Source organism: Eschscholzia californica, unplaced genomic scaffold (assembly GCF_041429995.1).
Source record: "Eschscholzia californica isolate CP2 unplaced genomic scaffold, dmEscCali1.0.p SCAF_5, whole genome shotgun sequence".
NCBI classification, from domain to species: domain Eukaryota; kingdom Viridiplantae; phylum Streptophyta; class Magnoliopsida; order Ranunculales; family Papaveraceae; genus Eschscholzia; species Eschscholzia californica.
The window spans coordinates 43,581,831-43,609,152 of record NW_028238472.1 but is presented as its reverse complement, the minus strand read 5'-3'; the positions used below and the strand labels follow the sequence as shown (position 1 = coordinate 43,609,152).

The window sequence follows — 27,322 nt, the reverse complement described above, 5'->3', positions numbered from 1 at the left end:
CCCTCCATGAAGTCATACCGTAGTTTCGCTAGACCCATTGGGGTGTCAGTCGTATGTGTAAGGGCCAAAAAGGTGTAGGTCCACCGAATTCTACTCTAGAGGCTATTGGTGTTCAATACAATTACCTTATGCTGAACTCGACTCTTTATGGTGGGGAGGCCCTTTAACAAAAATGATTAACTATTCTCTCTCTCTCTCTTAGTCTTTCACCCTAATCGCTCTATTTCTCACGTTTTCTTTCTCTCTCGCAGTCTCACACGTTTGTTTCACTCCCTGTTTTGTTCAGTTTTTTATGTTATTCTTTATCTCTCAGTCCATATCTCTTTCACTTCGAGTTTTGTGTTCTGACTTTTTTGTGAGTTAAGTTAAAACTGAATTTTATTGTTAAAATAGGTTTCTACAGTGTACCAAGTGATTTTACTAAGTGACATAAGAAAAGCGATTATAGAGAATTAAATTTTCCAAATGCTTAGATCTCTTGTAAGATTCTATTAACAATAGCGGCTACAGTAGCCTCTGCCAAAAGAAGTTTTTTTAAATTAAAGTTGACCAATTCTTACCTTCGCTCTACCATGTCACATGAGAGATTGAACGGATTAGTTATGTTATCAATTGAACAAGATATATGACGGAAGAATTGGACTGTGAACACATAATTAGTAATTTTTCATCTCGAAAAGCGAGAAAAATATTTCGAAACATATTTAGCTCATTTCTATAAGTCAATTGGATATAGTTCACGTTTATGTTTCTTAGTTATACTTTTCACACTAATTAAAATAATTACGGCTAAAAAAATTAATTTTTTTATAGTTAGTGTATAAAGGGCCCCAAATTTTACTTCGCTTTAGGCCCCCAAACTACTTGGGCCGGCCCTGCCTACTTCCAAATCTCTACACAACTTTTTTTTCTTAAAAGTTTTTCTCTATCAATCTATCTTTACAAAGTTCACTTTCAAATTATGTGAAATAAAAGCGAAGTCCTAATTTTCGTAAAATCCTATATAAATTAGGAGACTTTTATTTGGTTACGACAATGATGGAGCAACACCATTCATTTGGGTTTACCAATGACTTATTATAACATTTTACATGTAATTATTTCAAATTTGTGTTTATCAATTCTCCTGTAATTTTTTTTTATCTCGAATTGTATAAAAGAGCATGATTGAAATTTGGCACTGGGACCCCGAAATTGTCAGCCACGTCTTTGAATTTCTCAAGCAAGCAGGGGTATAATTGTTTTAGCAATTCTTTCCACCCTCTCCACCTTGTTCTATCCAAATTTGGATCCTGAACCTACCATTTTTTCTGCTATGTCGACTGAAAGGCTGGGTAGAGGAAATGTCTATCGTGTGCGTGATCAGGTATAGAAGTTTGAGATATACCACTCATCGCATGCTTTTTTTTTATCCGGATATTGCACAAAGAATTCTAGGTTTACATGCCCCTCAATCAGTTAATCTGACCTTTTGTATCAGTAATGTAATAATCAACATTATAAATATACGGCTAATGCCTTCTGTTGTACTTTTTATTTTATTTTGGAGAGCGGTAAATACATATTGGAATAATTTTCTGTAATGAACCTATCTAATGAAGTTTATCATACGAGAGATGGAATTTAAGTCCAAAATCGCATGATCAACGAGTCTAGAGACCAAAGATAATATGAAATAGAAAATAAATCCACTCAAAGGAAATTACATGTCTATCCTGTTATTCTCTTTTACTGCCTAACCTATCCTAAGTTAAAAAAAAAACCAAACTAAAAGATACCATAATATATAAAGATTCATTAAATTATTTCTTCAAAAACAAACTTTCTTTCCCCGGAAAAATTTGCCTTTTTCGTTTAGCATAATAAAAAAAAAGTAGCCTTTTCTGTTTCAAAAAAATAACAAAAAAAAAAAAAAAAAGTTGTATTTTCCTCAAATATCAAATCGAAGAGAGAGAGGGAAACTCTTATCTTAAACACGCCCAAAATAAACCTAACAGAGAGAGAGAGAGAGAGCATCGAGTAGGAGAGAGGGAGAATCCATTGTTGGTTTCGTTCATCATCATCAACAGTAAAGAGTAAGTTATTTAGGTTTTCATCATTTTTGTTGTTCCTTCAACTTTGTTTATGATTTACCTTGATTTCTACAACACAAAACGAATTAGGTTTTGATTTTTACAACTTTAACTATGATTTATTTTTCTGAAATTGATTAGCTAATAAGAAATTTCTAGGGTTTAGTTGTTTAGAAGTGGTTTAATGGAAGTTATTTTCAAAACCCTAAATCAGTTCAAAGTGAAGAATATGTTTCTTTTTTGCATGCAACAAAAAATTTGTATGTTTACCTTATCTCTGTTGTTGTGCAATTTCTTTAAATAAATAACATATGAAGCTTGATCTCTTTATAAATTGTAGTTACTACTACATCTTCTGCTTAAATTTTTTATTTTAGACTGACAATTTAGGGTTCTATCTAATTTAGGGTTTTGTATTGTAGACTTTCAAGCATAATGTTAGATCCAGAATATAGTTACTTTCGATAAAAACTTAATATTTTGTCTAGCATTATTAAGTTTCTTATAAAACTTTATCAATAGTTACCTGTCAAACCTGATTTTTTGACAACCATAGAACATTAAATGGTGTAATATGGGGAAAAAATAATGAGAAAATAAATTAGATTGTAAAAACAATGTCATTTTTTTGCCTAGCATTTTTGAAGTTTATCAAGACCCTTGAAATGGTTACTGTTCAAAACTAGTTTCATAAGAAAAATGACTTGTTTGACTAGCATTTTTTAGTTTCTTATAGAAACGCATAAATGGTTACAACCCAAAGATGTTGAATTGGTTTGTTGTTTGAACTTTGACAGGCCTGATTGTCGGTTGAATGTGATTTTGCACATGGAAGAACTTTATATCGAATCGAACTATAAACATTTTCGTAACGAGATGCTATAAGATGATTGGACAAAACTAGCGCAAAGGAAGAGGGGTGAACTAACTTGGTTGTTGCTGAATGAATCGAAGGATATATGGACAAAAAATGTTTAAGTACTTTAACTTGTATTTTGTAACAGGCTATGTGATAAAACGTAGCAAACATATTTATGTTTTAAGTTTGAATAACATCTTAAGTAGTTATGAGATTATTTATCAATGTTCTATAATACCACAACTATATTATATTTTAGATGTCATTCAACAGGTTTATAGATACGATAAAGATGTTACTCAGATTTCTTGGACACTATTAAAACTATACAATTATAATACGTCGTAGGGCAAAGACATTATGAACTAAAACACTTAATGCTGAATCCATCGATAACATATATAACTAAGGAAACAAACAGTTCGTACAAAAATATATCAAAAATCTGGACATTTTGATTAAAATATAACAAAGGCTAAATCCAACCTGCTTTGATTGTATTGAAAATTGTTAAATTGCTAGAAACATCAAACAAATTTTTCTAGCATGGTCCAATGGGTATAAAGATACCAGTAAGATGTTGATAAAATTTCACCAACACTACCAGCATTTTTTCAGTTTTTCGACATTTTGTAACTTATTGTAGCCAAATCATAATACCAACTGAAACATTGATCCAAATACATATGAGTATAACTACAATAATATCGTAACCATTGATAAAATTTAATAGGAAATAGGAAAATCTTCTTGTTTAAATACGATAATCTGGTAACATTGATCAAATTCTCTAAACATATAAAAGACATAAGTAGAATATTTATGTTTCTAGCAGAATAAGTAAACCTACATAATCAAAATTTAAGTTAGTTATTATATAGCTGCCGTGCATGAGGCACTATTGTGATAAGCCGGTTTTTCACACCGACCGCAAACCCTCATTTTTTTGGGTATGTTTCCTGAGCTCTCTCTTTTTAGTGTCTTTGGTCTTCTCGGTTTTCTCTTTGTTAACGGAGGTAGTGTTCTTGTTTCATCGCTGTACTCCATTGGCTCATCATAATTTGGTATTGGGTATACATAATATTGCTAAGTGTTGACGAACGCTTGTTTGGTGAAAATGATCAAAAATATTTGTCGTATCACCATCATAATTCTTGATGCACAACATGGCACGTTGACAAGGGATACCATCTATCGACCACCTACCGCAACTACATGTGAGATCAATGAGATTGACAGGGTGGGTAGGAAATGAGCATACCTCATACACAAGCTACTGTAACAAATTCATAATAGATGTCACTAGAATCAATAAAATGCTAGTAGAATACGGGAAATGTAACAAAAACAATTTCACCTTATACATTTTAATTACTAAAAAGTATTTGTTAACCAACTGTAACAAATTCATTCAACAGATACTGATAGAATGTAGAATATGCTAGTAGAATCAATAGGATGCTAGAAAAATAGTATTTGCACTTTAACCTACTGTAATAAATACATTCACCAGATGCTAATAGAATGTAAAAAATTTTATTAGAATCAATAAGATGCTAACAAAATAGTATTTGCTTTTTAACCTATTGTAACAAATTCATAACAGATGCTAATAGAATGTAGAAAATGCTAGTAGAATACAGAAAATGTAACAAACACAATTTCACTTTATAAAACTTTTTTATGAAAAAAATATTGAATTGATAGAGATTTCAACATTCACATTTTACCAAAAAGTGATAAAAAAATGTTACATATAAGTTTTCTGTTAGAATAAATAACTTTTTTAAGAAGATTGTAGTAATAGAAATTGTAGTAATAGAGATTTATAGATTCTAACGATCAATTTAAGTTGGGCATACCTCACAAACGAATTTGTAGATGTCTAATTAGATCGAGGTAAAGATAAAACGCAAATCATAACTTCATACTTTCTTGAAGTTCAAAGAACAAAGGGTTACAGAGAGAGAAATACGTTTTTGGGATTGAGCATCTCGTTTTAGGTAAATATCCATTGATTTGGTCGGTTACATTAATCAAATACAACAAATTTAGAAATAATATACTTTCTTGAATTCAAAGAATATATAATTACATAGATAGAAACTCGTTTTTTTGAGAAGGCAACTCGTTTTTGTTAAATATCCACTGATTCGGTTAAATATTTATGGAGTTTATGGAAATAAAGATTGGTATTAAATATCCAACATAAATATTCTTTCATAAAATTTATGGAAAGAGTTATTAACTTAACCAGTACAAACCTTTGGTTTACCAATGGTTAAAAAATATTTATAAAAGGGCAAAAATGAGAGATAATTAAAGGATTAATGCATGGGGCCCACCAAATAGTTAATTTTTGGACTTATTTTACATTTTAGGTTTATTTTGGTTTTATTTTATTTATTGATTTAGGAGTGGATATATGACTCATTACCCCCCTATTTTTGGACCTTAAACTCAAAAATCCTTTATCATATTTATCAAAAGAAAAATTAAAATCGAGTTTCGACTTCTTAAGAATATTATATGTTCTTCAAAAAAAAAAAAAAAAAAAAATTATAGGTAGGTGTAGTTTTTTTTTTTTTTTTTGTTGAAATAGGTAGGTGTAGTTGTTTTTGTGAATATGAAATAAAGCGTGTTACTCCGAATTATTATTACAGTTGGACACGAAACAAAATCTTAAAAAACCCAAAAGTAGTCGTATGAAGAAAAATTTCCCGTGTCTTCTCTCCAAGAGAAAAGTAGAGAGAGAAATCTGAGAATAAGAAAATAGCTGTCATTTCATTTTCTTCCCTCTTTCTCTAACCATAAGGAGATTCATCTCTTCATTTCCATTCTCTTTCGCCGTCACTACTACCAGATCTGGTCTTCTAACAGATTATCACAGGTTACATTTTTTCTCTCTATTTGATTTCAATCATTTTCATTTAATTTCTTTATTATAAGGTCTTTTGATCAAATTAGATTCATTTATGCTTTTAAATTCTATTTGATTTCATGGGTTTAGCTTGATTTGGAATTTTAAATTGAATATCTTTGATTTTCTATCGTTGAATCAGTTTCTGGCCGTTTCCTTATTGATTTTCTATGCATTTTTAGATCGTTTCTGTTCTTATTGTTTATATCATTTGGTAAAAGTGCCCTTCTTTTAATGTGTAGTAGACTTTGGATTTAGATTTGTTTGCATCCATAACCGGATATATACTATCTTGTTTGATATTGAAATTTGTCTTCTGATTGATTGAAGATGTTCAAAATGTCATTTTCTTAAAATCTTAATCTTTTTGTTCTTATTTGGGGTCAGAATAGATTTCTTTCAGATCTAGTATATATATATGGAGCATTTTGCCCATTATAGTTCTTTTGTGCTGCTAATTAGTACCCTTAGTTTGGAAGGTTTCATTTGCTATTTTTCTTTAGATATGGATCTATGGGTATCGCTAATATAACTAATGTTCATTGTTCCACATTGCAATTCTATAACCTAAAGCTAGTTTTTTTTTTCGTCCATCGGCACATTCTCCACCTTGGGCACTTTCACTAGTAGGAGAGGTTGCGTAGTGCATATGCTAGTTTATTTTGTAGACTATTTGTTTTTTTTTACTTTGACATCATTTAGTGTTAGTTATCTCTCCGATCTTCTTGTTCCATGTTTGATTGATCTCGTCATATTTTATTTATTTTCGTTATTCATAAAATATCTTTGGTTGTATGGGTTGGGCATGCTCAATTGATTTGTCATATTATGTTCCATCCAGGTCTTTATTGGAGAGTTCTTCCTGGTACAGAAGAAAGAATTTTGAAATTTTACTCGAAAGCGACTTGATTTCCCACTGCATACATGAAGAAGGTCTTCGGTCAAACTGTCAGGGACCTGTAAGAAACTTACTTTATTAAGTTTGCCAATTTATGTCTACTTCCCTTCAATCAGTTTCTCAATGTAACCTTGCAATGAGCAACAGTATTTGCACGCCAGCCACCAATCAATGGAAAAGGCTCCACGACACATAATGTGGGAGTAAAAAAGAGGAAGAATATGAAAAAAAAATCTAAACATTGTAGTACTTGTACTTCCACAGGGATTAGGGGACTGGACTTAGGACTTGATTGTCTATCTGTATGCACTAGTTTTCTTAATCGTTGCTCCTAAGTTCCATTTTTGTACTACCTACTAAGACTACATTACGTCTTACACCAACTATCATTAGCTCGCTTGGCAGTATAAATCTTAGTCTAAAAATCAACATTCGAGCTTATGTAAACTGTGCCCTTTTGGGGAGCCACAATTGATATAGGAAAACTGTTCCTTGTTTTGCAGTAAGAGGGGAGTCAACAAGAAAGTTCTCAAAGTTCCTGGAGTAGAACAAAAGGTATTTGTCTTCTAAAAGTAGAAGAAAAATCATCTATTTGTGTGTCATTTGTATCCAACACCTGATTCTGTTTCCGAGTATTAGTGTATTACTAAACAGGATACTATTTGGATTGATTAGTTTACTTGTTAGTTGCTGTAAGTTCTACTCCACCACTTGCAGAGAGAAAATAATCGATCTTGTCTTATTTTACAGGTTCTTGATGCTACGAGCAATGAGCCATGGGGCCCTCATGGCTCTCTTCTTGCCGAAATAGCACAGGCTACCAAAAACTAGTATGTTTTGAACTTATATGATGTTTCACTCTTCATACCTTGTTCTTACCTTCCATTTTTTGCAGTCATGAATATCAGATGATTATGGCAGTTCTTTGGAAGCGGATCAATGATACAGGGAAAAATTGGCGGCACGTTTACAAGGTTTCTGTACCCTACTTGACACCTTACCTTAGTTAGTTACTTCCTCAGTACTTCTCGTGTCTGTCTGTGGTGCCTTCTGTAAAATATCTCAGACTGTTCAAATTTTAATGTGTTTGAAGCCCTGGTCTGGAGCTAGCAGTGGAACATGGGTTGGTTAGTGGTAATTGCCGAAGTTCGATATAATTATTTTGCTATGTCATACTTAGATTAAGAATTAATATAAGATTTTTTTATCTTTTCATGTTTGTTCACCTACTTTACTGTTGAAATGAGACATTGTCTGTTTTAACTGCCGAAGTTCGATATAATTATTTTGCTACTACGTCGGTTAAGAATTAATAAAAGATTTTTGGATCTTTTCATGATCGTTCACCTACTTTACTGTTGAAATGAGACATTGTCTGTTTTAACTTTTAAGTGCATGATATGATATATTCATTAATTGGGTTTTGACCGTTTACCTTTTATTTATTGAAAGTAAAAGAGAAGTAACAAAAGCTAATATCTAAGTCTAACGGCTTGAGACAGTAGATCATAGATTAATGTCACAGGGACATATTTTGAAATAGGTTAGCACATATATACCCTTTATTCTTTAATTGGAGATGAAAATAAAGCTACCAATAAAGGAAACTGTTTGGTGGTGGCTACAGGATGTATTTTAGTATTCTACCAACCCTTTGGGCAAAATTGTGTCCATGTATCAATAGCCAACGGGTACCCCTGCTGGGGCTTAACACAATTGAACTACCCTGTCACCTGATTGAGACATTGATTTGTTTTGGATCTTACAAATGATTTAAAAATGAGAATACATCAAATCACCTGTAGGTGATTCGGATGTGTAACTCCGGTCTCCGAGTCTCCAACTTACAAACCGCTGCTGTTTTATCTTAACTGACAACTTTTTGCTTGGAACTGCAGGCACTTAGTGTTCTGGAATACCTGGTGGCCAATGGGTCCGAACGTGTCATAGAGGAGATCAGGGAACATGCATACCAAATATCGGTAATTTCTTACTTCGTGCACGTTCACAACTTACCTTCTTTTGTTTGATATGATTGAAAACTTTCAATTACCCAATCTGGGTCCAAACTAAGTTAACTTTGGATACTGTTACATGTCTGCAGACGTTATCAGATTTTCAATATATTGATTCCAGTGGGAGGGACCAGGGAAGCAATGTCAGAAAGAAATCACAGTCTCTTGTCGTACTAGTGAATGATAAAGAACGAATTCAAGAAGCCAGAGAGAAAGCTCTTGTTAACAGAGAGAAGTGAGTCTGCTCAGCTGAACAGTTAAAATAGATTTTCTAACATTTTTAAAATATGCCTATGTGCTCATTTTTATATCCTTTTCTTTTTTTGCTTCTATTGTAGATCGAGTAGTATTTTCTAGATTTTTTTTAGGAATCAACATAATTAACCTGTGCTGAGAGATTATGTTGCTCAAGGATTAACCTTCTTCTTGAAGTCCCAAAAACTTGTGGAAAGTCTTAAAATCATCTGATATACCTGATAAATCAAGATCTTTATTTTACCTTTTCTTTTTTAAGCTCAACTCTAGCAAACATAAACATACAATCATTTTAAGTAATTAAGTCTTGCGACAATATATATTGCAAAAGCTTTCTCTAGACTAATGTTGTAATATTTGTCTATTTGTCAAGGTTTCGTAATACAACCTCAACCGGGGGAATGCATAAGCCCAGTACATACGGTGGCCGATACGAAGATGATCGTTATGGGAGAGATGATGACCAAAATGGCTATAGGGATGATGATCGAAGCAGTAGAGCCAGTGACTCATACAGTCATGATGGGGACCGCTATGGTAGAGATTCTGATGAACGCTATGGAAAGGATGGGTACAGGGATAATGATAACATGGGAAGAAGTCGAAGCTATGATGACTTTCAGTCCGGCTCAAGAGGCAGGAGTTCTGATGGATATCGGGAACGTGATGATGATGGTCGCCATTCATCAAGGTATCTTTCTTATCAATTATCATTACTTGGCCTACATGAAAAGTTGTTATACAACTTTGTTCATTTACGCCATCATACGTTGTTAAGATGGAATAAATTTCACTTAGTTCAAATTCAGCAAATCTTAATGCTAAGAAACTTTTTCGAACTGCAGAAGCAGTGATGCAAGAGCTGATGACCATTCTCAGGATGAACGGTAGATAGCTTTCCAACTAGATGTGTTTTCACCTTTCAGGTGTCTTTCTGTAGTTTCAATTTCAGACAATTGGAAGATTTTAAGCTTATCTTATATTACTCTCTTTCATGACAGGCGGCATGAACAGAAGTTTTCTGAAAACGTTGGTGCCCCCCCTAGTTATGAAGAAGCTGTAAGCCATGCTAGGAGCCCTGTTAATGATGAACGGTATGACTGAATTCTAATGAGTTGTCCTAGATCATTTTTAGTTGTTTCTGACTTTATCTTGACTAATAGGGATGGGGAAACTCCAGCAGCACCTGCTCCTAAGGCCTCCTCACCGACTGGAAGCACATCTCAGAGCCCAGGAGCCAGTGGCTCTGAGACCACTGCAGTTCCTGTAAACCAAGAAAGTAATGGGTTTGATGAATTTGATCCACGTGGTTCCTTTGCAGGTATGAAGTATCTATCTAAAACCATTTGATGCCAAAAGTAAACTACGTTAATATGGACAAGAAGAGTGCAGCTACTTTTATTTTCAGTGATGGGTTCACTGTAATTTGTAATATTTTATCTGGCTATAAGAAACCCAACCCAACTTGGTTATCTTGTATCATGTATTGCTTTTGACTGTGGTCAGAGGGATTGGGATCTTGGTGGTGACTGCTGAGGTTCTTGGTCCTCTTTATAAACCATGCTGACATTTGGAAAGGAAAACATTTTATCTGGCTATTTATTTGACAATAGGTCACACTCTTTAATGTTCTTTAAATGTCTGAGATACTTTCCATAAGATATTTTTTTCTCATACTGGATATACCATTTGCTTATGAGGAAACCTGTATAAAGAGTAATCTCCGAAGTTTGGCCGAAATTTCCGGACTTTAGCTGTTTAATGTTTTGGCCTACGAAATTCACCTTATATTTAATTTAATAAGAACGTCTTTTTAGAGCTTTATGGTAGAGACGTGAACACATTTTAATGTTTTATTACCCACAATTTGTGATCTCCTTTGATGGGTCAGATTTTCTGAGGAAATTCTAGTTTTATGGTAGGGTCAAGTGTTGATGTAGCTAACCCCCTTAAAGAAATTTGGGACTTACACATTTTTTTTCCTTATCAGCCAACCCTCCTGCTAGTAGTGGAGAAATGGATTTACTTGGATCCGTCTCAGATTCATTTTCTTCAAATGCTTTGGATATAATGCCGGCTACTTCTGCAATCACAACTCCTGAAGCTGAGGTTCTCTCCGAGTCTGCTTTTGGACCCACATTTGTAGCATTATCATCGGCATCCACTGTCCTGAGCCAGGTAAACTTGATGTATTTTAATATTTAAACAAACTGTATTTATTTTTCTCAGACGCCAATCTAAAACACATTCAAAAGAAACAAAAATGAATAAATAAATGGATTAGTGGAATATAACCCAGAGCAAGCAGCAATGTAAGAACTCCAATATATTCATGAAGAAAAGAATTTATAATCTTGAAAAAGAAGCTTTCAAAATCAAAGCTGTGTTATGGATACATTCTTCGATGTACTAGCTAGATAGCCTTTCAGTTTTCTATGGTCAGACTGAACTTTCATTCTGGAATTCCAGTTAGCACACCACTTTTTTTATCATAGTAATTTTTTTTGCCCTAAAGGATATATTCACATACATGTCATATAATATTATATCCTCAACGTGCAAGTCTTTTCCTTTTAAATATGTTCCTATTGCAAATAACCTACCCTGGAACTAAACTCTTCTAATAATGATCCTCTTTTGCAGCCTATTGAAGATCCATTCGGGGATTCTCCTTTCAAGGCTCTTCCATCTGCAGATATGTCTCAACAACAAGCCTTCCCTGCCACAACTAACTTCCAGCCTGCTGCTGTTAGCCAAAGTTTTGAACCTGTCCAACCACCTCCAACTCAAATGCAATCTACCTCTGGATTTGATTTTGGGGACACGTTCGAGAGCCTTACTTATGCTCCTCCTAGTGTCAACAATGTTCAAGTTCCTTTCACAAGCTCACAATTTTTCTCTTCAGAGATGTCTCACGCAAACCAGGATATTGATGTTCTAGCAGACATTCTTCCACCTCCAGGGCAAACAGATCAACCTCAGCAGTTTTTAGCTTTACCTGCTCCAACTGGATCCCCACCACCTTCACAGTCAAGTTTTCATGAGAACTTCACTGAGCAGTCAGGATATGGAGCTCCGCAAGGACAGTTTAATGCTCAAAGTCCACCTTCACAGCCAAGTTTTCCTGGTAGCTTTTCTGCACAGTCGGGATATGGAGCTCCAGGATCCTCGCAAGGACCATTTAATGCTCAAAGTATGCCATCACAGCCTAGTGTTCCTGAGCACTTCTCTACACAGTCAGGATATGGAGCTCCAGGGGCCTCGCGAGGACCATTTAATGCTCAAAGTATGCCATCACAGCCAAGTGTTCCTGAGAACTTCTCTACACAGTCAGGATATGGAGCTCCAGGAGCCTCACAAGGACCATTTAACGCTCAAAATCCACCTTCACAGCCAAGTGCTCCTGGGAACTTCTCTACACAACCAGGATATGGAGCTCCAGGAGCCTCAGAAGGACAGTTTAGTGGTCAAAGTCTACCTTCACAGCCAAGTGTTACTGGGAACTTCTCTACACAATCTGGATATGGAGCTTCAGGAGCCTCAGAAGGACAGTTTAGTGCTCAAAATCTACCTTCACAGCCAAGTGTTACTGGGAATTTCTCTACACAGGCGGGATATGGGGCCCAAGTAGGCGCACAGGGAGTGTTTAGTGCTCAAAGCTCATCACAGACAAGTTATCCTGGTAACTTCTCTACACATTCCGGATATGGAGCACTAGTAGGTGCACAAGGAGCGTCTAATGCTCAAGGTTTATCTGCACAGCCAAGTTATCCTGGTAACTTCCCTGCACAGTCTGGATATGGAGCCTCCTCAGTAGCTTCACATGGAGCTATTAATGCTTCACATGGACAACCTTTGCAACCAAGTGTTCCTGGTAACTTCCATGCACAGCCGGGATATGGATCCACACAAGCAACACAGGGAGGTTTTAATGCACCAAGTGGAAATTTTCACTCACAGACAGGTTCAACAGCTCCTTTAAGTTCACAGGCATCTCTTCCTCCACAAACAACAGTTGTTTCTAAGCCTCAACCATCCAAAGACAAATTTGCGACCAAATCGACGGTTTGGGCAGATACACTAAGCCGAGGACTTGTCAACTTGAATATATCTGGACGTAAGTGCTACTGACTAATCTCGGTTTGATTTATATACATTTTCAATAAGATGCTTTTGATATCAAGACTCAAAATCGTTTTCACTCGTGTTTTTTCCTCTTCAATGGTGATAACAAACCTTTTTCTTACAAGTTTTTTTTTTGTATCCCTTGTTTTAAAAAATTAACCTAGATACACTTATAGATTCTTAGTTTCAGATTTTATCATTGTCTAGTGACTGCTTTCTTACTTTATTACTATCTGCAGCTAAGACTAATCCACTGTCGGATATTGGGGTTGATTTTGATGCCATCAATCGTAAAGAGAAGAGAGAGAATCCTGCTCCACAACAGGTTGTAACATCTACAATCAACATGGGTAAAGCTATGGGTTCTGGTTCTGGAATTGGACGTGCTGGTGCAGGTGCTCTTGCTCCTCCACATAACCCGATGATGGGTTCAGGCATGGGGATGGGTATGGGTGGTGGTGGAATGGGGGGCATGGGTATGGGTGGTGGTGGAATGGGGGGCATGGGTATGGGTGGTGGTGGTGGAATGGGGGGCATGGGCATGGGTATGGGTGGTGGAATGGGGGGCATGGGTATGGGTGGTGGAATGGGGGGAATGGGTATGGGTGGTGGTGGTGGAATGGGGGGCATGGGTGGTGGTGGTGGAATGGGGGGCATGGGTGGTGGTGGAATGGGGGGAATGGGTATGGGCGGTGGAATGGCTGGAGTGGGGATGGGAGGTTATGGTGGAGGCATGAATCAACAACCTAGTGGTGGGGGTATGCAAATGGGGATGAACAACATGGGGATGGGTCAGGGAGCACAAATGCGGCCGCAGCAAGGCCCTAACATGCAGGGAGGCTACAACCCAATGATGGGACCAGGTGGTTATTCTTCTCAAAATCCATACGGTGGCTATAGATGAGCTCTATCTAATACGGTAAACAGGAAAGATGTATGTTATTATACTTGTCAGCATAATGGGAAGGAAGCGGCAGACACTAAGAACAGAAGGTCATTACTATACAAATACACCCACATACTTCTTTTTTGTGTCAACTATTTCTCAAAGATTGTGCTTCTGATACAGAATTGTATTTTAGTTTGTCAAAAACTACGAGTGTAGCTGTCTTGTTATTCTGTTTCACACTTGTTCTCCACGTTTCAGCTTTCTTCATTCAGTTTTTGGGTTGCAGAATTGTGTTTCTAGGTCTACTACTTCAGATGCTGTTGATCTGTATGAGAAAAGAAAGGTGACCCGTCTCAGGTTGTCTTACATTTTTATGGGCATAAGAATGGTTTATACCTTTTGATTAACAATAAATCTGATATCATTTTTTTGATGATTTCACTTGTTTAAATAGTAAGAAGGGTTGTTTGAATTTTTTTGTTTCCATAGTTCTTTTTTTGTGCTGTAGCTCTTTGATCAGTTAAAATATTTGAACCATTTCTTACTTTCCTTTTCACTTCTTTTTTCGCCACTTTCAGACCGACTATATCACTGAAATAAACGACATTAAGATGCAAGAAAAGTAGAAAACCATCAACAACCTTTGGTTCGAGCTGTTACCAAGTTGGTTTTCCCCTCTAGGTCAAAGGTTCGCGGCACAAAGTCATACACGTTAAAGTACTCTCATTTTTTCAAAGAAAAAATAGGAAATTTTTTCCCGTCAGCTGTTGCATACCTATGAGATAGACGTCGGGTACGTAATACGTTTGATGTATCATATTCCGTAGTAGCTGATATCCAATATATTGGCCCATTCAAGACGACGACAACATCAAGAAACACTACACCTTTAGAAAGACGAACCAATAACACAGTACCAAAATTTTGTTTTCAATTAAGTTCCATTGTATGAAATAAACAAGTATCAGAATCAGATTTTACAACCAGAGAACAGATACCTGTTTACGATTTTACAATGATTATATTTCAACTTTTGGTAGCGAGTTTACTCTAAAAAGACTTGGATTCGATCACCCAAGCTATCGTTAAAATCCAACAACTTCTTTCCTCCTCGTTCTTCTGCTGCATCGTCTAACAATTCTTTGATATTTACACCACCCAGTGCTGCACAATAGGGAAGCAGAATTATCTGTTAGAGCTTGCATTTCTCTATCTAATGAAAATTTTCCTTCTTAATAAATTTGTCAACTAGAAGTAATACCTGGAACTATATTTGTTATTCCTTCCAGAAAACCTGCCTGTGAAAGTATGAACATTGTCGGTGTTAATAAGCGTCAACTTTTGAGCCAATTCAGTTTACTTACGCATAAGTAAGGAATGATTTTGAGTTTGAATTGGTTAGATACTAAGACATAAAATGCAAAACGGGACACCTAGATTGAGCAAGTAAAGATGCATGACTAGTATTTCTGAAACTCATTATTCCTTTTCATCTACAATTGTCTAGATAAAAACTTCCGGAGAGTTTGGAGCCTAGGGTATATATTGAGCTCAATGTTAGCAAGGGCCGAGGCATTCAGGTTGCACTCAAGGAGCTTTCACCAAGAACAAAATCCTGTGCTTGTCGAGCTTGAGACTGGGTGACAAAAGCAGATACAATATCAGTAACTACTGGGCCTTTGGATGCCCACACAAGTATGCTTCTATTGGATGACTAAAATGACACATTAGGGGTTTATCTCAAACTATCACAGATTTGTTTATCAAAATCTCGTATCATCTCAACAGGTATTTAGTGTAGTGTAACATTGCAAAAGATAACTTACAGGAATCCGAACTTCAAGTTTTTCAGTTCCATCCCTTCCGGTGACTTTGACTCTTAGCGTGCGAGACCAGATTCCAGACGAAGGACCTTTCCCACCATCTGCACCATAGTACACTTCAGGTGTTACCACTTCAACGACTGGATCCTGTTTACTCTGATCTCTCTGTTCAGTATCAACTTGGTTCCTCTGCTGGATACCGTATACAGAGCTGCTTGCTGGCGAGTAAATAAAGAATTAGGAAGAAAAACTAAGGCTCAGCTAGGAACCTGTTCTTTAGAATCCAAACTCGGATGAGTTGAAAAAGGAATTGGGCAATCTGATACTAAATCGACTACCTAATTCGTTTCTAGCTGATCCTGTATATAAGATTGAACTGAACTACTGGGTCCAGATAGATGACAGGGGTTTCAATTATGAGTTCTAAATGCTATAAGAATAAGAGGTATACTATTTACTAACCTCTTTGGGACAATGGCTGACTGTTGCTGGTAGTGTAGACCTTCTCTTCTTCATAATAGGCATTGAAACCTAATGTTTCTTTGAGTTCATCAAATGATGGCAAGCTTCCAGGAGGAGGGAGGCGGCCACCTTTGATGGCAGTCAGAGCATCCTGAAAACATTTTCAAACCCAATGTTGCTTAATTTTTTTCCTATGAATTAAGATTCACCAACCAATATTATCATGAAACCAAATTTTGAAACTTCACATCATTACTTAAAGTGATAAATTGTTATGGATCTATTAACGCAAGAACTTATGACCCCTTTACTACGCTGTATTTTTACGAATTTTATAGTATCACGAAAAGCTATTGGGATATTTCAGTGTATTGCATCTGCATGTCCTATGTACTTCATTCCACACTACTCCATTTTCAAATTGCTAATGGCCATTGTGGGATAAGGAAAAGAATAAGATATTTTACCTGCATTGCTCGAACAGAGACCCCAATCAAAGACAACGGGTAGCTAACTATCTTGAATCCAAGCTGTTCGAGTTCAACAGGATCTAAAATTGGAGTCTTCCCGCCTCCTTCAAGCATATTAGCCTTCACAAGATAAGGAAAGAGTAAATTACTTCATTGCAGAGTGTTAAATTTTTCTACGCCAATAGATCATAGAAACATTATTTCTCATGTGATAGTTTATCATCATGACTATCGTACTAGTTGGTCTGTTTTGTGAGTTTCCACTATTCATAAAATAATAACATACCATCTTTGGCAGTTGAGGATAAACCTCACAGAACTCCTTCATCTCTTCCCTTGAAGCAAGTGCATCAATGAAAAGAACATCGGCTCCAGCATCAGCGAAAGCTCGTGATCTCAAGAGAGATTCCTCAAATGACACAGCTTGACGAGAATCTGTTCGTGCAACAATAACAATGTCTGATCCACTTTCCTTTCTTGCATCAATAGCTGCTTTTATCCGCATGACTGCCTCCTCCCTGGAAACCACCTTTCTACCACGCGTATGACCACAAGCTTTTGGAGATACCTTTTCAACAAAACAAGATAATAAGCACGACGACAAAAAGTTAGTTCTCATAGTAAAGAGAGACAAGTGTCCCAATACATAGCATACGCAACTTGTTCGACAAGAGAGAGGATAGATGTAAACTACATTTCTACCTTAGCATCCTAATATTAGAAAATAGATTTGGCAATAAACCTAATAAGCTTTTGGGAGGGCGTATTGTAACTAAGTGATCCTCATCAATGTGACACTGAAGGGTGGTTCCCTCTACAAGGAATGAAGCACCCTTTCCTAGTGACTCTTGTAACCATGTGCCCCTGAAGTGCCAAAAGCATACCAATGAATTAAATTTTGAAATATTTCGGTCGAAATGACCGAAATATTGCTATGCCTACCGAAATTTCCATCGACACCGAAATTTAACGAAGTTTCTCTTGACAATGCCTTGTCAAGGAAATCGTTTCGAAATATTTCATTCGAAATGACCGAAATATTTCCATGTCGACTGAAATTTCCACCGCAAACGTAATTTCATTCCTTGAACCGGACATTATTAGTAGCAGCTCAGGAGGCCTGTCATCATAATCCTATAACACTTTATCGTCATGATAGTCTCTGCTATATAATGTGGTCCTCAAAGGGTGTCGTAAGTAATCTATCCCACATCGTGGGAGTTGAAGTTTGGATCCCGCATAAGGGATGAAATACCCTTTTCTAGTTACACATTTTCAAGCTGTGAGGCCCTAAAGTACCAAAGCAAATAATATCGCCGACAGTCCATGAAGCTGGCTCGCACAATCCTATAACATTGTGATATGGATTAATCATTTGTCTAACTATACATTGTGACATAAGATTATACTAATAATCTATCATATGTGATTCTAATTTCATGAATAAATGTTGCATCTTGATACCTAAACTGAAGTTATAATGCAAGTAAATTAAATGAACCTGATCTTCAAGAATAATGCCAGCAAAACCAGCTTTAATAAACCCTTTCACAGTTCTCTTAACATTCATTGCATTTCCATATCCATTATCTCCATCTCCAATTACAGGAATTGACACAGCTTCTGTAATTTGACGACCTTGTTCTACCATTTCCCCATATGAAATTAATCCCACATCAGGTAAACCTAATCTAGCCGCCGAAACCGAAAACCCTAAAAACATATAAAGTTATTGAGCAAGGCATTATCAAAGAAGAACTGAACTGGAGTAAAAATGTTAGGGGTTTGTTTAATCATCAATCTCACCACTCATGAAGCAGAAATCAAATCCTGATTTTTCAACAAGTTTTGCACTGAGGGCATCATAACAAGCAGGGCCTTGATGAATCCCTGGAGATTCAAGAAGGCGTCTAAGTGACTGTGAAGGAGAATCAGAACTCTTTCTCTCTCCTAAACAAGATTTTGGATTCAAGATGAAACATTTCTTTGAAGAACGATCGTTTTTGGTGGAGGAGAAAGAAAGTAGCTGTCTCAGAGATGGAGAAGAAGTGAAATTTGAAATTCTATTTGAGGATGAAATTGTTGATGAAGATGAAGGATGGGTTTGGTGAGATTTAGAGAAATTAATGGAGGGGAGTGAAGTTATTGAATCATGACTGAGTATTGAAACCTTCATGATCAATTCTCTCTCTCTACTTTCTCTCTCTAAAAGACTGTTGAGACTTGAGAGTTCAGAGTGTATTAACAAGGGATGATTAAGAGTGTATTAACAAACTAATATTTAATCCTTAATCAATTAATTAATTTGATAAAAGAACCCTTATTTTAAGTTTATTACAGAATAACCCACATCCTTCTTTTTTGTTCAACCTTCCCCATCGCGGAAAGCAAGATTGCAGGTAGAGAGAAAAGGTTGACATTCCAAAGTGTTCAAGGTGATACAAGTTTGAGAAATTTAGGGTTTTGATTAATTTCAAGTTGTTTAGCTTTCAGACTCTCTTCAGGTACCTTCCTCAAAGGCTCAACCTACAATCTTTTACTTTGATTCTTGTCTATTACTATTATTGCTTCAATAAAATCTTGCTGATTTTAATCAAGAACATAAACATTTCTAGTTGAAAAATGTTTTAGGTTAGATTTTCCTTCTTTTTGCTAGTTACAGTATTTTAGAGCACTAATAGTTTTTAGCATAATCAAATATTAATTGAGTTTATATATTAGGATCTTAAATTTTGAAGAAAGGGGATCTTAGGGATGTATTTTTGGGGTAGATTGATGTAAAGGGAGTTATTTAGGAGTGGTAAAGATTCTATGATCAATTTACCCTAGTGTAAAAACTGCAATCAAATTTCATAAACAAATTAGTACAAATATTCTCTACTAATTTATGAATGGGCTATGCATAATCTATGTGAGAAGAGAGAGAGAGAGAGAGAGAGAGAGAGAGAGAGAGAGAGAGAGAGAGAGAGAGAGAGAGAGAGAAGGCGTCGAAAGATAGTGTGGAGCTCCAACAAATATATAGTCATACTACTAACTATACGACATAAGATGAAAACCATAGAAAAAAAGACATTCAAAATAAAAATTCTTTAATAACTAATAAACAGAAACTACACAAGCTTCCTCACAGGTATCTGTTCTTCCTTGAACCCTTCCATCTGAAGATTGTGGCAGGATAATCACAAGACTCATGACCTTCCTTGTTGAACTATTACATTTGTGGTAATCTGCATCAAATTAAATTTGAGCGTCATTTTTACTATTAACGATGTTGATCACACTTACATGATAAATTAAGTTAGGGCCAACACTTACATGATTGAAGAAGGAAAGGAACCCAAAATTTCAAGCTTAGCTGTGAACTGGAGGCGGTGGGGACGAGTACACGTATGCTGGAGGTGGTGATAAATAGGGTGAAGGAGGCGAACTTACAAGTGCTGTTGGGGATTTATGGAGGTATGGTGAAGGATAGTGCCTAGGCGGTGGCGGTGACAAAGGAGGATAGTTTATCGATTGTGGTGGGGGCTTGTTGGGGTATGGTGGTGGAGGAGGAGAGTGCGCCAGTGGTGGTGGGGGCTTATAAATATGTGGTGGTGAAGGTGAGACTACTGATGGGGGTGGAGACATGTAGATGTACGGTGAAGGAGGAGAGTGCACTGGTGTAGTTGGGGACTTGTAAATGGGGGGTGGAGGAGGAAAATGCGTAGGTGATGGCGGTGACGTGTAGAGGTATGGTGGAGATGGAAAGTTTACTAGTGGTGGTGGGGACTTGTATGGAGGAGAGTGCACATGTTGTGGTGGGGTCATGTAGGCATATGGGGGTGGAGGTGAGTGCACTAGTGGTGGTGGAGAATTGTAGAAATATGGTGGTGGTGTCTTGTGAAGGTACGCCGGTGGAGACTTGTGAACATATGCTGGTGGCGGCGATTTGTAGTAGTAAGAAACTGGGGGTGAAGATGGTGGTGGTGATATATAGTGATAAGGAGCAGGGACTAGAGATGGTGGTGGGGGAGACCTGTAACGGTAAGGAGCTGTAACTGGAGATGGTGGTGGTGGGTACTTATAGAGGTATGGCGGTGGATGGGAGTACACTGGTGATGGTGGTGGGTATTGGTACAGGTATGGTGGTGGTGGTGAGTGCGCATGTGGTGGTACTGACTTGTAGAGGTGTGGTGGCGGTGGGGACTTGTAATAGTATGATATTGGGTGTGGAGATGGTGGAGGAGGTGACTTGTAGTAGTAAGGAGTTGGATTTGGAGATGCTGGTGGTGGAGATTTGTAGTAGTAAGGAGCTTGGATTGGAGATGGAGGTGGAGGTGACTTGTAGTTGTAAGGAGCTTGGTGTTGAGATGGTGGTGGAGGCGAACTATAGTGGTAATGAATTGGGTGTGGAGATGGCGGAGGTATGGATTTATGAAAATAAGGAGCTGGAATTGGAGATGGTGGTGGAGGTGACTTGTAATAGTATGAAGTTGGATGTGGAGATGGTGGAGGTGGAGATTTGTAGAAGTAAGGAGCTTGGATTGGAGACGGTGGTGGAGGTGAGTTGTAGTAATAAGGTGTTTGGGCTGGTACCGGTGGTGGAGGTGACTTATTATGGTAATGAGCTTGGTGCTGAGATGGTGGAGGTGGGGATTTGTAGTAGTAAAGAGTTGGGTGTGGAGATGGTGGAGGTGGGGATTTGTAGTAGTAAGGAGCTTGGACCAGAGTTGGTGGTGGAGGTGACTTGTAGTAGTAAGGAGCTGGATGGGGAGATGGTGGTGGCGGAGACTTGTAATAGTACGGAACTGAGTGGGGAGATGAAGGTGGAGGAGACTTATAGTAGTACGGAGCTGTATTTGGTGATGGTGGAGGAGGTGACTCTGGTGAATATTTCACTGGTGGAGGAGGTGACTCTGGTGAATATTTCACTGGTGGAGGCGGGGATTTGTAGATATAGGGAGACGAGACGTGATGGTGATGATTATGATAATGCTTTGAGCATTCCTCATATGGAGTTTTTGATGCATAAGCAAATGGCTTAGTCTGAAGGACAACTTCATGTTTATCCTTCGACTTGACCTTAACCACAACTCCTATTTTTCCACCATGTAGGTCAGTTGAAATGTTGCATGGCGAGCCCTTTGGTGCCTTGTAGAGCTTAGCTGTGCAAGCCTCTGCTCCATATTTCGAGTAATCATATCCATCCAATGTAACGCTGTATTTGCCGTTGATTTTTGTCTCGCCGTACCCAACTATTTCTTTCTCACCTGCTTTGCATTTCACCTCAACGGTTGCACCTACACCCACATTTATCAAAACAATTTACTAACATAAATCATTAAGCATCTTGGCATTGCTCTGTTCTTTATTTAATATTAAATACTATCATAATTTCAAATTTAGTGTTCACTATATGAAAGTTAAACTTTAAGGAATTACTTAGATAAAATGCTTTATGGTAAAGTACTTTCGGGATAACCCACTTTGAAATTAAGATGGGATTTGGTCAAGATAATCATTGTCTCTTAGATTTTTCAAACAGCATCATCATTTTTCATGATATCAACTAATTAATGATTTATAATATCTAATCATTCTAATTTAGTTTTATCTAAGAAATTTGTCCCATAAAGTAAATTCGGTGTGATCCTTTTAATAAAAAAAAGTTATTGACTAAATTATGAGAAATAAGACATAAATTTGTTAGAATTTAGTGATAGTGAAGTGGATATTGATTTGATAACTAATTTAGGGTATGTTTACCTTTTAGATGTTTCTTGTCATGGGACTTTTTAGGATATCCCCAGTCGTAGCATCTGTAACAGTAAACTTTTCCGACTACCTTAACCATGTAGTGGTGGGAATGGTAATGAACTACTGGTGGTGGTGGTGGGGATGTGTAGTAGTATGGAGCAGGAGGATAAGGTGAAAGATGAGGTGGGGATTTGTAGTAAGGCCATGGAGCTTGAGACTTCACCGGTGGCGGTGGTGGGGATTGATAATGGTAAGGTGGAGGAACGGACTTAATGGGTGGTGGGGGAGATAAATAGTAGTATGGCGGTGGCGGTGGTGGTGGAGATGCATATTTGTATGGGGGCGCAAGAGCTTTCACTGGTGGTGGTGGAGATGAGTATTTGTATGGTGGTGGAGGAGATTTCTTCAGTAGTGGTGGAGACATGTATTTGTATGGTGCTGAATGGGACTTAAGAGGGGGTGGTTGAGATATATACTTGTATGGTGGTGGGGCGAAATTAACATGCGGTGGTGGAGATACGTATTTATATGGTGGTGGAGGAGATACGTAGTAGTAAGGTGGTGGAAGAGACTTAAGAAGTGGTGGTGGTGGAGATACGTATTTATATGGTGGTGGAGGAGATATGTAGTAGTAAGGTGGTGGAGGAGACTTAAGTAATGGTGGTGGTGGTGGAGATGCATATTTATATGTCGATGGAGGGGATACATTGTGGTAAGGTGGTGGTGGCGGAGATGTATATTTATATGGCAGTAGAGGGGATTTTATGGGTGGTGGAAGAGATACATAGTGGTAAGGTGGTGGAGGAGATACGTAGTGGTAAGGTGGTGGAAGAGACTTAACTAATGTTGGTGGTGGTGGAGATGTATATCTATATGGCGGTGGAGGGGATTTTATGGCTGGTGGAGGAGATGCATAGTTGTAAGGTGGTGGAAGAGACTTAACAAGTGGTGGTGGTGGTGATGTATATTTATATGGCGGCCGAGGGGATTTTACGGGTGGTGGAGGAGATACATAGTGGTAAGGTGGTGGATGAGACTTAACGTGTGGTGGTGGAGATACATATTTATAAGGTGGTGGTGGAGACTTCACTGGTGGTGGTGGGGCTTCATAGTAGTGTGGTGGTGGTGGAGATTTAGCCGGTGGTGGTTTAGACTTATAAACATGTGATGGTGGAGATGGTTTAGGTGGGGCTGGTGACTTGTAGATGTACGGTGGTGGAGGAGACGGTTCAGGCGGTGGCGGCGAAGCATATAGATAAGGTTCATTAGCAGAAACATGTCCTACATTGCTAGATATAACAATAGCAAAAACAGCAAGTAATAGTTGCAGCCATAGATGGCTCCCAAAAGGTTCAGCCCCTTGATTTTTCATCTAATAACTTCAGAGGTTCTCTCACTACAATAGCTACACTAAAAATGTGGTGATCAAACTCACATTCTTCTATCTAAAGAGGGAAAGAAGATAGAAAATTACAAGAGAAAAGACATGATATTGTTTGCAAAGAATAGGTAGTATTTATAAAGGATTTATTGTTAAAAGAATAGCTATCATAATAGGAGGCTGTATATTCTATCACCTAGTTGTTTCTATTCATCATTTCAATGCTTTATTTGGCTTTTCCATATACCTAGTTTTTTTCTAATAAACCTATTGATGGTGTTATTTAGTCCACTAATCCTGTGTTTAATCCAATGGTTTAATCTTTATAATCTCTTTTATGTAGATCTCGAGCGCCTCAGTCTACTTCAAAGCATGATAAGATAACAACGATTAGACAAGGTGGAGATGATTATGTTACATTAATTTGTTTCCTCCGTTCTTATACATTTTTGACGAGTGTTAGTTTGATTCTGAATTTCACTCTGTACGTTAATAACATAATTTGTCATTTTTGAGTCATTGAGATTTTCAAGAAACTATCGATGATAATATATAGTCAAAACAATGCAACATCATTTTATGAGGAAATTTTAAATAAGATCTTTACGAAAAAGAACCACTTCTCTTGTTTTTCCTAGTTGATGGTAAGGAATAACATAATACTTATCTAGACTCCTGCTTAAGTTGTAGTCCTCTATAATAATTAGGGTTTGAACTGTTGATCTTTACTATTTCTACCTAATCCATTGCCTCTGTTTTTTTTGTGCAATCCAGCTTGTCTCTAAAGAATGATAGAAGGGTTGGTCTAAAGGCACATGACGTGCCTATTAGCAACCAGTACAGACTGCCTGCATACTGTGGAGGCACCCGAGCCCCCTCCTGCCCTCACTTGCCCCATTTTTTTTTCTTCTCTTCCTGTGTACCATCATCGTCACGCCATTATGGATACAACCTTGTATCCAAACCTATCACCATCGATCCACAACAAGGAGTTAGAGAGAGATTGATCTTAACTTGATATCTCTCGGATTAGTCCGATGGGTCGATCCCTGTCTTTTTATACCCGCGCGCCAAGTTGAATTTGTGAGTTAAAACTCAAAAAAAAGGTCCAAATAAGAAAAAATGTCACCCTAAAAGATTATTGTAAAAAATTATTGTAAAAAAAATCTATTTTTCTGTTGACAACATATATAATTATGTTGTTAACAAGTCAATCTTATTCTTCTGATAATCTACTTTCACCTTTTTATGTTGACAATATATATAAATATGTTGTTATATGACAACATATATATAAATATTGTGGATAATGCTACTCGGACTCCGAAAGTACAGAAGAAGTCAAGAAAGTAGGCAATTTGAAGGCTTATAAATCACTTTTACTTTGGTAAAGTTGAAAAAAACCTAGACTCTCAAAGCGCCTACTTTCTTGACTTCTTCTGTACTTTGAGAGTCTGAGTAGCATTATCCAAATATTATTTGTCCATTATTGAGTTCGTTAAACACAAAGGATAATATGCATAACATTTTAATCTTTGCAAAAGAAAAAAAAAAAATGCATTAATCTAAATGTTTATGACGGAAGCAAAACAAAAAATGCGGAAACCATTTCTTTATTCCAAGACAAATCGAAAAATTCTTTAGCCAAAATGTTAGTGCCAATCTGGATTTGCCAAATGCAAAAAACAAAATGCAAACATTTTTGCAAACTAATTTTTGAGCAAAACAAATTTGTTTAGAAGTGTACAAAATCATTGAGAGCATAAGATTTGTTCAGGAATTTTCAAAGCTTTTTTTTACGTTGATTTCGAGATAAAGTTGTACTTTTACAAAGTGATTTTTCTTGTAAATATTATTTCAAAATGGTCTGGTTTCTTATTTAAATATTTTTTGAGTTTATAGACCAAAAATAGGGTCCTAATGGGAGATATAGTCCTCTATAATCCTAAAAAGGATTTCAAAACCTAAATAATAATTTAACTGGATATCTAGTCCTTTTGGTCTCATCTAGAGAGAAAACACAAATCCATATAATACATATTAAAGATTTAATGTCTATATTAACCTTCTTTAATATCAAAACGTGATTTACATTCTAAACTGTTAAAGATATTTTTTCCATTTTTATCTCAACTTTCTCTCTCCAATCACGTTTGAATTGTAACTAACTACTATGTTGATAATATTCCGTAACTGAAATCCGGTAACTTTCCATCTCTCTCTCTAAAAACGAAATCTTCATTAAACATAAATTAAACTCACCACCAGCTGTTAAAAATTTCATTGTTTAATATTCAATCAAGAGCTTTCATCAAAACCTCCATTGTTATTTAGGTTTTATACTGTTTATCTCTTTATTCTAGCCATTGTTATTCAGGTTTAAAATCTTATCTTTATTGCTTTATAGGTTAAATATTCATATAGAATCGTTGAAAACATCAAATCTTGAAATAGGTCTTTCTTTTCTTGTTTTCATTTCAATAACTTTGAATCTGTTTTGCTGTAATCTTAACTACCTTCGAATGGAAGATTTATATTTTCTCTCTCTAAAACTTTGATAATTCTTTAAGATCTTTGATGTTTATTTCTTATTTAATGATTTGTTCAATGTTAGTATGTTATTTCTCCTTCCAATGTTCATTGTATATTTCTTCAGATCTACGTTAAATCCTCTTCTTTTTTTGTTTTTTTTGCAGATCAGAATCATCTGTCCGTACAGTTCTTGATCTTTGTGATTATCCACACTTATTCCTATAACAGAATATAAAGTACAGGTACTTTACGATAACTTTCCATGTTTTCTGATAAAATTTGCTAATAATATCTTGATGTTTATCCTTTTTGATTCTTGTAACAGAATAAAAATTACAGTTACGTTACGATAAATTACCATACTTTCTGATACAATTTGCACACATTTCACGTAAGATGATAGTATTAATGATCAAAGGTTCGTAAAGTATGAAAAATTTATCCAACATTACACATCCTTTTTTTACCAGAACAGTGGCCATGACAAGCATATAAAACTTCTCTTAACCTAATAAACAATTGTACTTTTCCATATATTATACATAATTTATTGATCTGTACTTGTTATTTATGATCCATCTCATTTGTTTTTTATTAAATGTTTCATTATTAATGTATGTAAATTTGATTATAATTTTTTTTAACTAATACATATGTTTTTTTTCTTGTAGTAAACCAGCACTGATGGAATTTCTTACAGAATCATCACATAAACTATAGAAGTATAAATTACGCTGAAGAAGATTGTTTCTATGATCCTGTTTGGACAACGGAGTCTTACGTGAAGACTTACAAGGAACATATAAACCCTGCCCCTAACTTCGATGAACCATGTACATTTAATGAAGAGTCAAAAACACTACCATGTTTGATTCGCCGTAAACC

General features: G+C 36.4%; 3 protein-coding genes and 1 long non-coding RNA gene across 5 annotated transcripts; 2 read left to right on the top strand and 2 right to left on the bottom strand.

Annotated features, from left to right (window-relative positions):
- Positions 1 to 5,502: 5,502 nt before the first annotated feature.
- On the top strand, positions 5,503 to 14,505 carry LOC147539473 (clathrin interactor EPSIN 2-like). The gene is made up of 14 exons (XM_086644929.1): positions 5,503 to 5,821; positions 6,693 to 6,810; positions 7,253 to 7,304; positions 7,500 to 7,579; positions 7,645 to 7,723; positions 8,648 to 8,731; positions 8,854 to 8,999; positions 9,393 to 9,710; positions 9,865 to 9,906; positions 10,021 to 10,113; positions 10,183 to 10,340; positions 11,010 to 11,197; positions 11,663 to 13,136; positions 13,384 to 14,505. The coding sequence occupies exons 2-14, from the start codon at positions 6,776 to 6,778 to the stop codon at positions 14,046 to 14,048; spliced, it is 3,414 nt and encodes a 1,137-aa protein (XP_086501055.1). The 5' UTR covers positions 5,503 to 5,821; positions 6,693 to 6,775; the 3' UTR covers positions 14,049 to 14,505.
- Positions 14,506 to 14,939: 434 nt separating this feature from the next.
- Positions 14,940 to 19,025, bottom strand: LOC147539472 (Phosphoenolpyruvate carboxylase family protein). Of its 2 annotated transcripts, none has more exons than XM_086644931.1 (8): positions 18,595 to 19,025; positions 18,290 to 18,501; positions 17,075 to 17,356; positions 16,786 to 16,908; positions 16,319 to 16,469; positions 15,860 to 16,074; positions 15,295 to 15,331; positions 14,940 to 15,197 (listed from the first exon to the last, which is right to left on the bottom strand). In XM_086644931.1, exons 1-8 carry the CDS (start codon positions 18,962 to 18,964, stop codon positions 15,079 to 15,081), a joined length of 1,509 nt encoding a protein of 502 aa, XP_086501057.1. In that variant the 5' UTR covers positions 18,965 to 19,025; the 3' UTR covers positions 14,940 to 15,078. The 2 variants fall into 2 exon arrangements, with proteins under 2 accessions (XP_086501057.1, XP_086501058.1); XM_086644932.1 differs by having other exon boundaries at positions 15,860 to 15,957; positions 18,595 to 18,964.
- Positions 19,026 to 19,169: 144 nt separating this feature from the next.
- On the top strand, positions 19,170 to 24,518 carry LOC147539470 (uncharacterized). Its single transcript, XR_015226463.1, has 2 exons — positions 19,170 to 19,292; positions 24,249 to 24,518. It is a non-coding gene; the product is annotated as an uncharacterized LOC147539470 (long non-coding RNA).
- Positions 19,789 to 24,015, bottom strand: LOC147539471 (uncharacterized). The gene is made up of 3 exons (XM_086644930.1): positions 22,534 to 24,015; positions 20,104 to 22,067; positions 19,789 to 20,015 (listed from the first exon to the last, which is right to left on the bottom strand). The coding sequence occupies exons 1-2, from the start codon at positions 23,894 to 23,896 to the stop codon at positions 20,140 to 20,142; spliced, it is 3,291 nt and encodes a 1,096-aa protein (XP_086501056.1). The 5' UTR covers positions 23,897 to 24,015; the 3' UTR covers positions 19,789 to 20,015; positions 20,104 to 20,139.
- Positions 24,519 to 27,322: the final 2,804 nt, after the last annotated feature.

Coding starts and splice junctions, on each gene's coding strand:
- LOC147539473 (XM_086644929.1), top strand. CDS start 6,776: ATGAAGAAGGTCTTCGGTCAAACTGTCAGGGACCT. Junction 10,341..11,009: donor TCCACGTGGTTCCTTTGCAG/GTATGAAGTATC, acceptor TTTCCTTATCAG/CCAACCCTCCTGCTAGTAGT. Junction 11,198..11,662: donor CATCCACTGTCCTGAGCCAG/GTAAACTTGATG, acceptor CCTCTTTTGCAG/CCTATTGAAGATCCATTCGG.
- LOC147539472 (XM_086644931.1), bottom strand. CDS start 18,964: ATGAAGGTTTCAATACTCAGTCATGATTCAATAACTTCACTCCCCTCC. Junction 16,470..16,785: donor TCTCTGTTCGAGCAATGCAG/GTAAAATATCTT, acceptor AAATGTTTTCAG/GATGCTCTGACTGCCATCAA. Junction 15,198..15,294: donor AATAACAAATATAGTTCCAG/GTATTACTTCTA, acceptor CCTATTGTGCAG/CACTGGGTGGTGTAAATATC.
- LOC147539471 (XM_086644930.1), bottom strand. CDS start 23,896: ATGAAAAATCAAGGGGCTGAACCTTTTGGGAGCCATCTATGGCTGCAA. Junction 22,068..22,533: donor TGACAAGAAACATCTAAAAG/GTAAACATACCC, acceptor ATGTGGGTGTAG/GTGCAACCGTTGAGGTGAAA.